At 40.5% G+C, this 15,968-nt stretch overlaps 1 protein-coding gene across 2 annotated transcripts in view; it reads right to left on the bottom strand.

The window, feature by feature from the left end:
• Positions 1-15,968, bottom strand: part of ANO6 (anoctamin 6) — a 182,000-nt gene that overhangs the window by 97,424 nt on the left and 68,608 nt on the right. For both annotated transcript variants that reach the window (XM_003793553.3, XM_023515374.1), the window contains one exon: positions 5,726-5,805. In XM_003793553.3, coding sequence (XP_003793601.1) covers positions 5,726-5,805 — 80 coding nt within the window. The remainder of the gene's footprint in view (positions 1-5,725; positions 5,806-15,968) is intronic.

Below are 15,968 nucleotides of genomic sequence, written 5' to 3'. Positions count from 1 at the left end.
CCCATATCTGTGTATTATACACTACCCCTGACTTAATTCTCAGCATGTCCCCATATCTGTGTATTATACACTACCCCTGACTTTCTCAGCACGTCCATATCCGACGTGTTATTCTTCCAAGCCCCTGTCTTTGCAGCTGTATTCTGCCTGGGCCCCTCATTCCCATACTCATATCCCAGGTCCCATCTTCACAGTTACTGTAACTCCCCCCTCAATTATTATAAAAATAACTGATGCTTCAACTGCCAGCCTCTCAGTTTTTTAAATTCACTCTCTATCCTCCAACTTTAAAATGTACCAAACCCCACTCGGGTCTCTACCTATGGAGCTGATGGCCCCACCCCTCACGTCCACAGTCCTCTACCTTCTGCAAACACCTATAACTTTCTTACCCTGCCTTGCTTTGCTGAAATGACTTGAGGAAAACCCAAACTCGGCACAATAAAACTCTTTTCCTAATCCCCACCTGCTCCCCATGTGGCCTTGAATGGGAAAAGCCCACGGTCATTGCGGCCCCCAACCGTGAGCAGCTCTCATGGCTGCCAGGCAATCACACTACGTTCCCAGCACATTCACTCTCCTGCTCCTTCAGATGACTGTCTCAACCCTCCTCCTTTCTCTTCAGGTCTCTTCATTGCTTTTCATTCCTCAATCTTAGTTAAGACCTTGCTTCCCATTCCACTGGTAAATGGAAAGCAATCAAGAAAAAACTTCAGCAATCTCCTACTAGCAAATCTGCTGCACCTGTGCCCCCAAAGCCGGCTTCCCTCCTACTTCTAAAAATGAACAATCCCTACAGCTATGGCCCCCCTTATAGACTAGATTCTATTCCCTTCTTACCCTCTCAAGGACATCGTTCCAGAAGGGCTTCCTTCGCCCTCCTGCAGCAGTTTCCTCTCCCTACTGGACTGTCCCTGCCACCTTACAAGCAGTAATCCCTACTGTCATCCGATTAGCTAAATAAACTCTCTTCACCTCAACAGCCCCCCTGATAGATACTCTTTCCCTTTCTTTGTGTTCTTGTTCAAGAAAAAAAAATGTTTACAGTGTTATCTAACTTCCATGTATCCAATTCCTCATCTCCCATTCTGTTCTGAATCCTTTCTTACTAAGGCATCAGATTCAGCCACTCAGCTGAGACCTGTCTTGTCCTGGTCTCCCTCGTGCTACACCCAACAGTCCACGCTCCACCATCGACAGCATCTGGTCACTCTTTCCCACTTCATACCTTCTTCAACTGGCTTCCAGGCCTTCCTTCCTCCCATGACAGTCCCCCTGCTAATTCTTCTTCACCTCCTGGAGCTGAAACACCGTAGTGCCAGGGCTCAGCCCAACATCTCATTTTTACTCCATCCTTCTCAACGCTGTTCTCATCTAGCCCCATGGCTTAAAACACTGCCTGTGTGCCAGTAACTCCCAGATCTTGAATTGGACCCCCCCCTTCAGCTCTTTCACCTCAGACTTGTATATCCCTCTATAAACTGACATGTCCGCTTGGCTGTCCCAAACCTCACACATCCACAACAGAATTCTGACTTCCTTCTACACATTTGCTCTTCAGACTGATCCTTCCACAGCGCTCTGGGTTAGAGACCTTAGACACAGCCCTCCAGGTTAGAGACCTTGGAGTCAGTCCTTGACTTCTCTTTCTGACACATCTCATATCTGATCTGTCAACAAAGCCTCCTGTGTCTACATTCATGACACAGCCAGAACTCAAGTATGTTCACCATGATAACTGACACTCAGGAGCAACCCACCACCAGCTCTATCACCAAGTGGATGGTTCCCCTCCTCAGGGCTAATCACATGGCCTTATTTCTACCCACTTCTAAGACTGAACTCTACAAGGTTATCTGGGTTTCTGGTACTCAGTTCTCAGGATCACTTTGACCACTCTAACCAACTGCTGTCCCCAGAGTCATGATGTATATGCTTTATTCTTATTTATGTCTCAAATGATAGTCACCATTCATATAGTTCTGCAGCATCTGGCTATGCCCCCATTTCCCTGACTGGCTTCCCCTGACCTGCTTCAAAAATTACAATGTCATGAAATATATTCATTGATATAGTAGAACAGATACTGTTACAGAATAAAAAACCAGCAAGGGAAAATGTTCATGATAAAATGTTAATAAAACAGGTTATAAGACGAATATTTATTGTGCTTAAACAAAAAACTGAACCAGGATTGAGATGTTTTTCAACCTAGCAAGACCACCAAGTTACTCACTAAAGTGCCAGCATTAAGCCAGGCCCCTTTCACCTTCATTTCTACCCACACATCCACAGAGTGGGTCTCTGTCAGAGTTTCTAGTTTCCACATGTCCCCATCGTCTGACAAGCTCTAGGGCGGCAAAAATCCAGGTACCTACGCCCACATCTCTGTTTCCCCCTTACCATTCAACAGGGTCTGATTAAACTCATTCTCCTCAGCCTACAAAGCGGGGGTGGGGGGGCCACGGGGGGAGGGCGGGGGGGCAGGGCGGAGCCACCCAGGTGCACAGGTGACAGGTAATCAACGCACAAGCTCTGCTACAAGCTAGAAGAAGCCACCGAGATGCTGCCTGAGGACAAGGTGGGCTGCCGTCCCCAGGCGTTTACCCGTGACATGTGCAGACTACACAGCAAAGCTGACTCCTGAGCGGGCAAGGAGAACCTCAGTGGCTTGGAATGCCAGCGGCCAGGGCTAGTCAACAAGCACTGCACTCTCAGGCCTTGTTTCAAATGAAAGAAAAACAGAAACTCTGAAGGAAATGAACTAATAATGATAAGCATTTTATTCTCCCTGTTGGCCAAACTCTATAAATACACTCCGTTGTATAAAAACACTAGGCTCTTGATCCTTCTAAAATCTGAACTATTTGCGGATAAGGCCTGGGTAAACACGGGCTATGCTTTGCTTTATTTCAGTTCAACTCAGCAGGCTATAGTTGGACCTTATGAAATGCCAGATTGGGAAAAAAACAAAACAAAACAAAACAGAATACTGATTGTTTCAGCTCCTTCTATTTTTCTTCCCAGTCTCCTGTTTTCACTTTTGGGGTTCTTCTTGCTCCCAGGTTTATATTGTGACTCCCATTTCTGATTTTAAAATGTGGCTGCGATCCACTTACCTGATTTTGCCCTGGCATTCGTCCCGTCCTCCTGCCTACATGACGGGAACCACCTGTTTTCACTGCTGCCGTAAAATGGGCTACCCTTAAATATAATGCCTGATTCCCTCAAGCACCCTATTCTCCAGGCACCACCTCTATGTCTCCTGTTTGTTTACCATGGAGACAGCAGTTTGGGTAATATGTTTACTGTGGAGCCAAGAGAGCACTGGCTGCTGTGATGCTCAGGAGAAAATATAAGCAGCTATTTACACACTCAGCATGGAATGAGCATCAGACGTGTGCAAATCTATACAGCATGAGAAAATCAGATTCTCTCCTGAACGTGATAGGAACACATAACTAGAGAAAGACAATAGCCAGGTCAGAGAAATCTGGTATCAGCTACACACAAAGGGAAACTGTGAACAGTTTCAACTCTAATAATGCGGACTAATAATTCTTAAAGCATGACAGCAGGGGGAAAAAAATGGGGATTTAGCTTGAGAGAATACCAGCTCAGATATTCTCAAGAGTCACTGTTACAAAATGGTCTCTTAACAAAGGAAATGTATTCCGTGAGCCTGAGTTCCACACCGGTCATTCTAGTTTAGTCAGTCTTCAAAGGTGGAAATGAAAATGTGGCAGTCGAGAAGTTAATGCTGGCTCGGCACCTGGAACACAGTGGTTATGGCACCTGTAGCACAGTGGTCGAGGCTGGCAGGTTCGAACCCAGCCTGGGCCCGCTAAATAATGACAACTGCAACAAAAAAATAATTGGGCATTGTGGCGGGCGCCTGTAGTCCCAGCTACTTGGGAGGCTGAGGCAAGAGAATCGCTTAAGCTCAAGAGTTTGAGGTTGCTGTGAGCTGTGATGCCATGGCATTCTATAACGCTGAAGATAGAAGATTACCGGTGAATCTGCACTGTCTGTGGCAAAGACACTGCTGAGGCATGCGAATCTCCATCCTAATATACACAGTACCAAAATCTGTTCTTGAGGAAAATATTGTTGTTTTCACATAGGGATGGTGTCAATTTTGTATGTGTGCACGTCATAGGATGCCTTGTGCAAAATGTCCTTACTAAATAGACTTTATATTAGGCTCATTTGGAGACAGGGGATGGGAAGAGGGTGTTCTGTGTCTCATGTACCATATTATTGCACCAGATATGTAGGAAGGCGCACCAACACCTTGTTGCACTCAGCTCTTTTTAGATTATTATGCTGCTGAAAGATCTGTTGCTTTTAACAAAAGAAGTTAAAAAGTAAGACCCAAAAAAAAGGTGGCTCTGTGAGTCTGCACCAGGATCATGCTCAAATGTGAAATGTCTGCACCAATTCTGCTTTTGGGCTCTAACTGCAAAAAATCAGAAAAACCACAAAATTGCTTTGCTACTTTCAGATGCTGGAATATTGATGGGCATTCACAATTTCCCTTTACTGAAAATTATACTGACTCTAACAGGAAAGCATTGAATACTATGTCTTTCTATTATAGCCAGGTGATTTTCACAGTAGGCAATCCGCTAGTGCACCACAGGAGTCCTACACTCTGAAATAAAATGGCACGATGGAGATAGTTGTAAGAGCTGTCTCTTTTCTCTCTTTTTAGTCCAGTGCCCCGTCTACTTTCCTTACTCTTGGGTGAACTGAGTGGGCAATCCATAAAGAGTTAAGTGAGAAGACTAAGCACACCACGAATGGGGCTTTTTTGTCTTTACCAATAACACAGTTGTGTTCTGCCAATTACCGGAGTAACAACTGTAAATCAGGCTTTGAAAATAACCCGAGAAAGATTTTTGCATCCCTAAAGTAGTAGATAGGCCATTTACAACAAGGGCAGAAATCAGTCAATCTAAGTAGATCCTGGCATGATTTTTCTACACATCTGCTGCAATAATATGGTACATGAGTCACTGAAAACCCTCTTCCCATCCCCCGTCTCCAAATGAGCCTAATATAAAGTCTATTTAGTAAGGGCATTTTGCACAAGGCATCCTATGTGCTTAATTTTCTTTAAAACAAGGCATTAATAAAATCACAGTAACATCTAATAAGACTTTTAATTCCTTAAGGGCAGGAACCATGGAGAATCTTTAATGATTCTAATTTAGTGGGAGCATTTAGGATTTAGTTCCCCTCTTGGTAGAACAACCAATAGAATATTTCAACTCCTGCAAGATACATGTAGATTATATTTCTGAAAGCGCCAGAACGAAACAGAAAGCCAGTTGTGTCCACCAGCAAGAACTGGCACTGGTCTGTGCACCTGTGGGCACTCAATAGACTCATTCCCAAAGCTGATCTCCTAACTGCAGAAACTGATAGCGACGGGATCAGAGAGTGAAGCGGGAGTTTTGGAAACATGTGGCTGTCGACTGCAGAGTGAGTTTCCCTTTGTGATTCTGTGAGCAGTAAGAAAAACAAGCCTACGGAGCATGAGGCTGGGATGGGAAGGCTCAGCAACCCCCCAAGACACCAGAGCTTTGAGCAGCACACGGTCAGCGCCCTGGGATGGATGTCAGATGGAGAGACACTGGCAAAAACGAATTCATAAAAAATCTTTTCCCCTAAAATCTCTTAGCTAACCAGTACAAATTGAAGGTAAAATAATGGTACTCACAAACTCCGGGATTTGAAAATCATGCTGACTTTCCAGGGATCCACAATTGGGGATAATGGTCTGTCCAAGGTTTTCCAACACTAAAATCAATGAAGAAATGAATAAATAAATAAATAAAGCATGCACTTTCATTGGCTCAGATACTCTTCCGCTTTTAAATCGGCAGCGCTGCCTTAACAACGACATTTAGCATTTGTGGCACATGTATCCGACTTTCAGCTATCAGGGGTACTCAAAATCTTCAGCAGCTGCTTCACTGATTGGACAACGCCATGCTTGTAAGATATTAGGCTTTAAAATTCTCTCTCTCTAGGCTAGCTCTACCGTGGAAAATCATTTAGCTTCTACACAGCAGCTAAATGTTACAAAGTCAAGCTGAGGAACACTTTAGCCTACTGATGTTCTTTTTTCTATTACATCTCAGGGTACTGATATAGAGTCATTTGGAGGTAGCAATTTTCTGCTTTAGAATCTGTTAGAACAGTAGCATCTGACAGAATATAATGGGAGCTGAACAAAATTTCCTAGTAGCTTCATTAAAAAAAGAAACAGGCGAAATTAATTATATTATCAATTTATTTAACCCATGATACCCAAATTATTGCTTGAACATATAATCAGTACAAAAAAATTAGTGAAATATTTTACTTTTTTGTGTATATTTTAAACTCACAGTACATCTCAGTTCAGACTAGATATGTTTTAAAAGTTTAATAGTCATATGTGACTAGCGGCTACTATTATATACTGGATAAAAAAAAATCAAATCCAGAAAGTGGTTCATTAGGTAAAGGACTAAGAACTGTCTCTTCAACAAGTTACTCACAAACATAAAGGGAATTGTTCCAGACAACTAAAACACACTGAGAGAATAAAATGATCATTTGTAGTATGTGGTTCTAGGTTGGATCCTGGCTCAAACAAACGAGATATAGAGGATTGTTTTTAAAAAATGGGAACCTGTGGCTCGGCACCCATAGCACAGTGGTTACGGTGCCAGCCACAAACACCAAGGCTGGCGGGTTCAAACCCAGCTCGGGCCTGCTAAACAACAATGAAGACAACTGCAACAAAGAATAGCCGGGCGCTGTGGTGAGTGCCTATAGTCCCAGCTACTTGGGAGGCTGAGGCAAGAGAATCACTTAAGCCCGAGAGTTGGAGGTTGCTGTGAGCAATGATGCCACAACACTCTACCCAGAATGACACAGTGAGACTGTCTCAAAAAAAAAAAAGGGAAAATTTGCATATAATTTTTGCTGTGTGGGAAAATGTTTTTAATTAAACAAATACAATGAGATTCTTAAGTTTAAATACAAATTTAATGGGTTTTGGCTCAGCACCTGTAGCACAGTGGTTATGGAGCCAGCCACATACACTGAGGCTGGTGGGTTCAAACCTGGCCTGGCCAGCTAAACAACAATGACAACTGCAACAAAAAATAGCTGCACCTTGTGGCGGGTGCCTGTAGTCCCATCTACTGGGAAGGTGAGGCAAGAGAATCTCTTAAGCCCAGGAGTTTGAGGTTGCTGTGAGCTGTGATGCCATAGCACTCTACTGAGTGCAACAAAGTGAAACTCTGTCTCAAAAAAAAAAGGGGGGGGGTTTCCTTTGGCAGTTTTATTGATTTATTTATTTTTAGATTAATATGAGGGTATGATGATGGTTAGGTTACATTGTTTACATCTATTAGGTAGAGTCCAAGTTGTAGTTGCGCCTAAAAATTTAATGTTTAAATAAATTTAAATAAATAGTTTCATTTATCTACAAATCTAGTCTCTTCAACAAGTCCATGACATGAAAAGGGTAGACCTTAGTTAAAGATGTAAAGAGCCTCAAGGGACATAAACTATTAGCAACCTGTGGTCCTCAACGGGATCCTCACTGAATAAAGTATCTGTAAAGGACTTATTTTTCAAAACTGGAGGGTTTGTGGAATAAGTATTAAATTCTAAGAAATTAGTTTTGATTTTACTAGATTAACAGTGACTTTTGAAATGCATACTAATTTTTTTTTTTTTAAATCTGTTAAAAGCTTTTGTGAAAGGTTGGGTCCCTATCAATACCCCAAAATTCCTTATGGTGGCCCAAAAGAAGGAATCTCAACAAATGCTAGGGCGATTCATAAGAGCTCTCTACATAAGTGATTGTTCACAAACCCAAAATGTTAGCCAACAAGTTAGACAATAATTACCAAATACACAGGTTAAGCACGTCACTAAGAAATCTCCCAATATCTGGATCAGATTTGAGGTTCGCACAGAAACTGGGGGCAGGGGTGGGGTATCTTTATTTGTCTACTTAAATCACATCTTTATAAACCTATGACCTGAAAAGGAAAGTAGAAATGACAGCACAAACAAGTGATTCTAACCCTTCCGAAACCCTGAGTTCATCAGAGGACTCCTACTCATGAACCAAAGCAGGAAGAGGAAACAGATGAGGTGAGAAAGGGCTTGCAGGGCTGCAACGAAAACCAGAATTAAGGTGCCTGCCTCTGAGAACACCAGGGAGGCTACAGCAGTCACTGTGGTCTGGGCCTATTACACTTAAGAGAGCTGTAACGGAATAAACCAGGTTATTCCCATATCAGAACAGTAATTGTCCCAGATAATTACATTCCCACAGACCATTTTTAAAACCTGCTAAGATGTGCTTATATCCCAGGCTATGAGAAGTGTGTTCCAAGTTGGTGCTGTGCAGACAGGTTTACATCTGGAAGAAAAGACCTAAATGTTTTATGATCTTGAGGTCGATATTGAAGGAATAGCTATGATATTTATGACTATTGTTTTTTGGCAGAATCAGCAAACAGGGAAACACAACACTGCATTTTTTACATGGGCCTTAAAATTCTGACGGAGTGGCTTTACTCTGACATCTTATCTAGATTCCTGTATGATTAGATGCACAATTTATCTATTACAATAAATCTGATGCCCAACTTATCTATTATGATAAATCTGAGGTCAACAGATAGTACTGAACTGGTATAGTTGATCATTTTTTCTTTTAATGAAAAAACAGGCTTAAGAAAGTGTCTGTTGGCTCAGCGCCTATAGCTCAACCGGCTAAGGCGCCAGCCACGTACACCTAAGGTGGCGGGTTCGAATCCCCAGCCCGGACCCGCCAAACAACAATGATGGCTGCAACCAAAAAATAGCCGGGCGTTGTGGCGGGCGCCTGTGGTCCCAGCTACTTGGGAGGCGGAGGCAGGAGACTCGCTTGAGCCCAGGAGTTGGAGGTTGCTGTGAGCGTGATGCCACGGCACTCTGCCCAGGGGGACAGCTTGAGGCTCTGTCTCAAAAAAAAAAAAAAAAAAAAAGAAAGTGTCTGTTTTGCCTAAAGACAGAAGGTGTATTACCACGATAGTCTATCAAATTAAAGGTATCTCTACAGCTTAAGAGGATTTTGAGAGAAAATACAGAGCTATTTATAGTTCTTGGTAATGTGCTGATAATGGAAACTAATAGGTTCACTGGTTGATGTCAATACAAAGGAGAAACTGTGAATCTGAGCGCATAAAAACAGAAATGGCTTTATTGAAATATCATCTAGGTAGAACAAAGACACAGCTGTTGCTCTCATGACCTAATACAGTACTGAGAAGCAAATGATTTATGATGCTAATATGGTAATTATACTTCCACTCCTGAGGAGCTCCAGTCATCATTTGGAGACTCTCATTTCTGGTAATGCAGCACAGCTGAAAAAGTTCATTTCTGAGCCAAAATAAAATAGTCAAAATCAAGGTGATGCTTTGAGGGCTTTTTATTAAAATGGGAAGACCCAGGAGAAAAAGAACCTGAAAAGGCAAACATGTTAACTTTCTTTATGGAAATCACTTTTGAAGCGTACTTTGAGTACTCACTGTGCCTCACTTTATCCGGCAACAGTGCCACGCCTTGCATGGCGCCATGGTTAGTTCATCTACTGTGGGCACTTGGAATACAAACAGCATCTGAGACCTCAATGTTATCTGTTCATCAAAAGGCTGAACTGAAAACTAGTTATTCTCATATGATGAAAAAAACCTTTGATCTTGACATGTCAGTGGAAGTTTGTATGGATGCAAAGAGAAAGGGCAGTTGAAAGTCTGATCCAACAAACACTCAAAGCCTAGTTTATGTTTTGCACAGACCTTGTGTTCTAAGACCCTGGGATATCAAGAACAATCAGACAAGGCTCCCTCTTCTTGAGGACAGGAATTTGAGACATGAGTAATGTTCATTTTAGCATCGTTTGTTAAATGCCAAGCTAGACAGATTTATGGAACACTGTAAGAATACTATCAATCGGATTACCAATCCTATAGCAGTTACTTAAAAATAAATGAAACAGAGAGCTATTTTTAAAACATCAATGTAGTTAGTTCAGTGAAACTGAAGCACTGAAGTCCTTGGTAGTACTAATTCTGACTTATTTGGCAGTCCAAAATGAAGGGCTCCTTCAAAGAAATATCTAGATGCCCAGTCATAAAGGAACAGCACACAGGGTTGGTCCACAGAGGTCTCACCAGAGAAGTGCAGTTCACGTGATTACTTGCTTGGCATTTAGAAAGAGATTAACTGACACTTATTATCCTAATTGTAAAACAAAGTGAAAAGCTGCACTTTGAGAGAAGTTGATTGAGACATATAAACGGGCTAATAAAAATAACCGTTATCTACAATTTATAACTTAGATAATCTATTATCTATCAGAAAATACAAAATGACCTCTCAGGAAATTCATGGCTCAAAACCAAGATGACTGATAAACAGTGCTCTAGGAATAAAGGTAATCGAATTAGGCATACACTTTATCTAATTTATAGCACCAGTGTGGCAGGTGGTTGGGTCCAACTGACTCATTTATTATGGTGATTGGTTACAACTGAAATTATCAGAGACACAGTGACTATATGGAAGAAAGCAGGTAAGAATATACCAGAGCTTGGTGCAAAGGCCAGAGGGTACGAACTAAGGGGATCAACTGGGTGCAAGTCCTGATTCTGCAACTTCTTTAGCTGCCATGATCCTGGGCAACACATCTTCTTAGTTTATTTATCTAGAGCTGATGATTACATTACTTTTCCTGGTTATCTCACAAAGGTAGGCAAAGATACAAATGACAATTCAAAAGCATGCTGTAAAAAAATAAAGGACTACATAAATGTAAATTAAGTTCATGTACACAGACTCAATGATGTGAAGCACTAGAAATGGAAATTTACTGAGCGAATTATTTTGTGTCTGGCACTTCTAAATGTCTGATCTTATTTAATCCAAGTTTTGTCCCTGTTTTCACAGATGATGAATAATTCAAGGTTGTTAGTTGCCTAAAGTCAACCACTAGAAGTGACAATAAGAATCTGAACCTGTCTGAATCCAAATTGGACATCTTTTTGAATACATTAATTTGTCTCCTGAGCCGCTGTGAATGATACAATAGCCCACTGATGTTAAATCTAAGTTGATGAGGAATTGAAATAGCACTGTAAGCACAAATAAAAAAAAAATCAGCGAATAACCACTTCAATAAATAGCAAGACAGAAATAGACTAACACATTTTGGAAAATAAATGATTAAAAAAAAAAGATGTAGTGAAACTTACTGATATAGCTTTGATTAGAAGAACTAACGGAAAAGCTCCACAGAATAAACAAACAGATAAACATATCCTGGCAAGACTGATAACATTCATGTTCCAGGGATGGAGGAAGGTGATTTGAGTATACATATCAAGATGAAGAAGGTACAGGAACTCTCCTCAGGAATTTCATGATCTAGTGAATGTACAACTATAGAAATATTAAAGTAATGTCCCATATCACTCTGGGAATGAGGTTATGTTATATCCACACTGGGCAGGATGTTTAGTGATCGGACAGTCTGTCTTGTACCTGAAATTCTTTTTTCATTTGATAGAAGCTCTGAAAACTGGATCTCAGCATACATCAGATGTTTGGCCTGAACAGTGGCACTCACCAGTCACTATTCTAAAAGCATTTATAAACTAGGGCCACTGTTTCCTGTTACTGTGCTTTCCAGTTTCACTCCCAACATTACTTATAGCTGAGCCCTTCAACCTCAGCCCTCATATCATCCTGTGGTAGTAATATTTGGTCTCCAGATTCCAATATCTCATTCTCTGGCCTTGGTTTAACAGGATTTACTACGCTTTGGTGACAATTATGTGGAAGAAATTCTACTTTCGATAACATCAAAACGTTTTAAGCCTACAGATTATAGGCCTTGTGATATTACTAATGCAAACAGTATTAATAATAAAATGTAGAACATGAAGACAGGAATGTTTCTATCAAGGATATGACTGACAGCTGTGTTTTACCATAGGGTACTGGGTGTGAATCTTAAGAACACTACACAGTCTCCCCTCATGGCCCAGGCATGTCATTTAACCCTAAATCTCAATTTTTCTATCAATAAAATGTAGAGTGAGGATAAATGAGAATAAACTAACTATACCTTCAACATTTAACAATTTTTGGCACCCTTACCCTTGTTAGGCACCATGCTTTCCTTCTTTTACATTGACTATCTCTGTCGTTCATTCCATTTTTAAATATCAAAATGAATTTAAGAATAAAAAGGATAACATTAACTCAACACATATTTTGGAATGACCACAGTGTTCTAAGCAATGTTGCCTACTTCTTTTTAATGAAAAGAAATGTAAATCAAGAAATGTCTTTCTTCACTTTTCTCAGTCTGAATGAATCAATCTCTCATCCCAGCTTGTTACTGGCATGTAAATTCAATGACTGTAATATTCAAATGAAAAAAGTGTTCTCTTTTAATCATTCTGGAATGCAAATTCCAAATTCAAATTGGTAAGTTTCCATTACAGTTGTTGTTCCCATTTTCAGATGAGAGCTTTCCCTCCCTCCCCATCCTCCCCATTTCCTCAGCAGTGATATTCTGCAATCATCATTCCCATTTCAGCTACTGTTTTTGAAAGGATGAAAAAAAAAAACCAGACCATCCATGAAGATATAAACTTGGTCAGGGTCAGGAAATTTTTGAGTCATGGGTGGGGCCCAGTACTATACATTCAGCAATTCAGAAAATAAATATTGTCCCTATACTAAGGTAAAAGCTGCCTTTCCCTAAAGGTTCCCCTTGCTGTGCCTTCCTTCCTGAATAATGTGTTATCAGCAATTCAGTTCCCCAACCCCAAACTGGAGCCATTCTTACTTTTTTTCTTTCCTCCATGCTTGACGGTTGGTCAGTAATTTAATTTTATCCTTTTTACTTACGCATTCTACTATTTTGTATCTGAAATGCACCCCCCTTTCTTCAAGTTTTTATTTCAATGCCATGGTTTATGTGCTAGGTTAAGTTATTGCTTCAGCTTCATCCTCCCACAGCACATCGAGTAAAAGCTACCATATCACTATAGGTGGAATCCAAAAAATCATTGCATTATTCCGTACTGAGATACTATTTTTCATCTGCTCTTGTGGCTAGAGTATGAGAAAAAGTTTTTTAAAAGAGTGATTATTATAAACAAAATCTGCAGCTTACAAATGAAGAGGGTCCCAGGTGATCGCCTGGTAATTACTCTTCACGACTGCCCACCACTCCTGGAGATAAAATCTAGACAAAGATAGGTAGGTATTGCTCTGTCTTATCACACTATGTGGTCATTATTTGTTTTTCTTTTCCACTTGACCATGAGCTCCTAGAAGACAACCCATTGTCTTACCCAACTTTGTGCCTCCAAAACCTGAAATAATACCTTACATATTAAAGATGCTCAATAAAAGAATGAATAAATGAACAAATGATGAATTATAAATGCTTTGTCACTCCAGTAAAGCCGAAGATTTTCAGTTCCTCAGAATGCAATTTAATTGCCTACATAATAAGAGAGTTTTTCTATTTCCAGAAACATACTGCACTGGGCCAACTTGAGATAGGCATACACATAAAGCAGGCTGACAATACGGTGTCCCTTGAAAACAATACTCTTCAAATACTGCAGAACCTTCATAGTTGACCACCTCCCTACACTGATAATCTCAAGTTGACCTAATTTTCATAGACCAGACATGCACCGCATGTACGTATCAGTACAGTGGGTCCAGTTCCTCATGTTGACCAACCTCTGTGTGCCGACCAGTTTGTTACAGCCTCTAGGGTGGTCAACTTACAGAGGTTTCACTGTATCTGAACAGTATCTACAAAAAGGAGAGGGGCTCAGTCCTCCCTCCTCTCTGTCCATTGCTCCAGCAACTCACCGAATAGAAACATCCTTCTACCAGCAGCACAAAACATTCCACAGAAGAACAAAAGAGAGACAGACAATTTAGTGAGTCCCTCCGGCATCTAACCCTTCTAGTCCTACCTTAAGTGACAACTCTGAGGATTTCTTTCATCCACAAATAGCAATATCCCTGAGAAGAGCGTCAGTAAGCACAATTTCCCTCTCTTGTTTCATTTCCATGTTTAGAGTTATTTCGGCTCCTCTTATAAACTGTCTTTCCCTGTTCCCACAATCCTCTCCTGCCCCAACAATTCAGTGCTAAAAATATAACTAGAAGTTAAACATGCCTCCTTTTGAGGAGCTGAAAACAACCAACACATTATTCATTCCCCCACCAGGGTGGCTAATACTTTCACAGAAAAACCCAATGTATATTGTCAACCTAAGAGATTCACAATGAATTCATTACTTTTACCATCTTAAAAAGTGTTGTATTGCAGTAAACAATAATTTACTATTTTAACCATTTTTAAGTATACAGTTCAGTGGCATTAATTTCATTCATAATGTTATACAAACATGACCAGTATTTCCAAAACTTTTTTGATTACCTAGAGCAGTGATTTTTCAACTCATGTGGTGTGGCTGCAAAATTTCTAAAGATCATTAATTAAATTGTATTTGGGACTAGACACTCGTGGCTCAGTGGTTAGGGCATTGACCATATGCACCGGGGCTAGTGGATTCGAACAGAGTCAGGGTTTGCTAAACAACAATTTCAAAATAACAAAAAAAAATAGCCAGGCATTGTGGCAGGCACCTGTAGTCTCAGCTACTGGGAGGCTGAGGCAAGAGAATCACGTAAGCCCAAGAGTTTGAGGTTGCTGTGAGCTGTGATGCCATGCACACTACAAAGGGTGACTTAGTGAGACTCTGTCTCAAAAAAAAAAAATAATAATAATAAATAAATAAATAAACTGTTTTCAGAAGAAGTTCAAAGCACAATTCTTTTTCTTTTTTACTCTTTTTTTTGTTTGATCCACATAATTTAAGTGTGCCATGGAAGTTTAACTATAGGTTCAAGTATGCCGTGAGATAAAAAAAAACAAAAAAACGGTTGAAAAACACTGCCCTAGAGACTCTAACCATTAAGCCCTACTTCCCCATTCCTCCTCTCCCAGGTCCCTGGTAATTGAATCTTTTTCTGACTCTAGAAATGTGCCTATTCTACATATTTTATGTAAGTAGAATCAGGCAACATTTGTCCTCATGCTTCTGGCTTATTTCACTCAGCATGTCTTCAAGATACATCCACATTGTAGCATGTATCAGAACTTTATTCCTTTTTATAACTGAGTAATATCCCATGGTATGAATATACCGTTCTGTCTGTATCCATCCATCTGTTGATGGATACTTGGGTTGCCTCTACCTTTTAGCTATTATGAATAAGGTGATGTGGCATCCAAGTGTCCACAGTATTTAAGTCCCTGCTTTCAATTCTTTGGGTGTATACTTCAGAATGGGATTGGGATTAGTGGGTCATATGGTAATTCCCTGTGTAGCCTTTTAAGAAACTGCTAAAAGGTTTTCCACAAGAGGTGCATCATACATCATTAGCAATTTCTCCACATTCTCATCAATGCTTGCTATTTTCTATGTGGTGTTGCTTTTTGCTTTTTTAACAACAGTTAGCCTGATGGTGTGAAGTGGTTTAATGATGAATGATACTGAATATATTCCTTCATGTGCTACTGGCCATCTGCATACTTTCTCTGGAGAAATGTCTACTTGAGTTCTTTCCCCATTTTTCAATTGAGTTGTCTTTTTGTTGTTGAGTACAGGAGTTCTTTACATATTCTTAATATTAGAGACTTGCTAAATACATGATTTCCAAATATTGCTCCCATCCTTTTAGTTGTATTTTTATTTTTTTTATAGTATTCTTTGATACACAAAACTTTTTAATGTGGGGCTGGGTATGGTGGCTCACATCTGTAATCCTAGCACTCTCGGAGGCCAAGGTGGGTGGAT

Source organism: Otolemur garnettii, unplaced genomic scaffold, assembly GCF_000181295.1.
Source record: "Otolemur garnettii isolate 467f Iridium unplaced genomic scaffold, OtoGar3 scaffold00070, whole genome shotgun sequence".
Lineage (NCBI taxonomy): Eukaryota > Metazoa > Chordata > Mammalia > Primates > Galagidae > Otolemur > Otolemur garnettii.
This window is presented reverse-complemented; position numbering and strand designations above follow the sequence as displayed.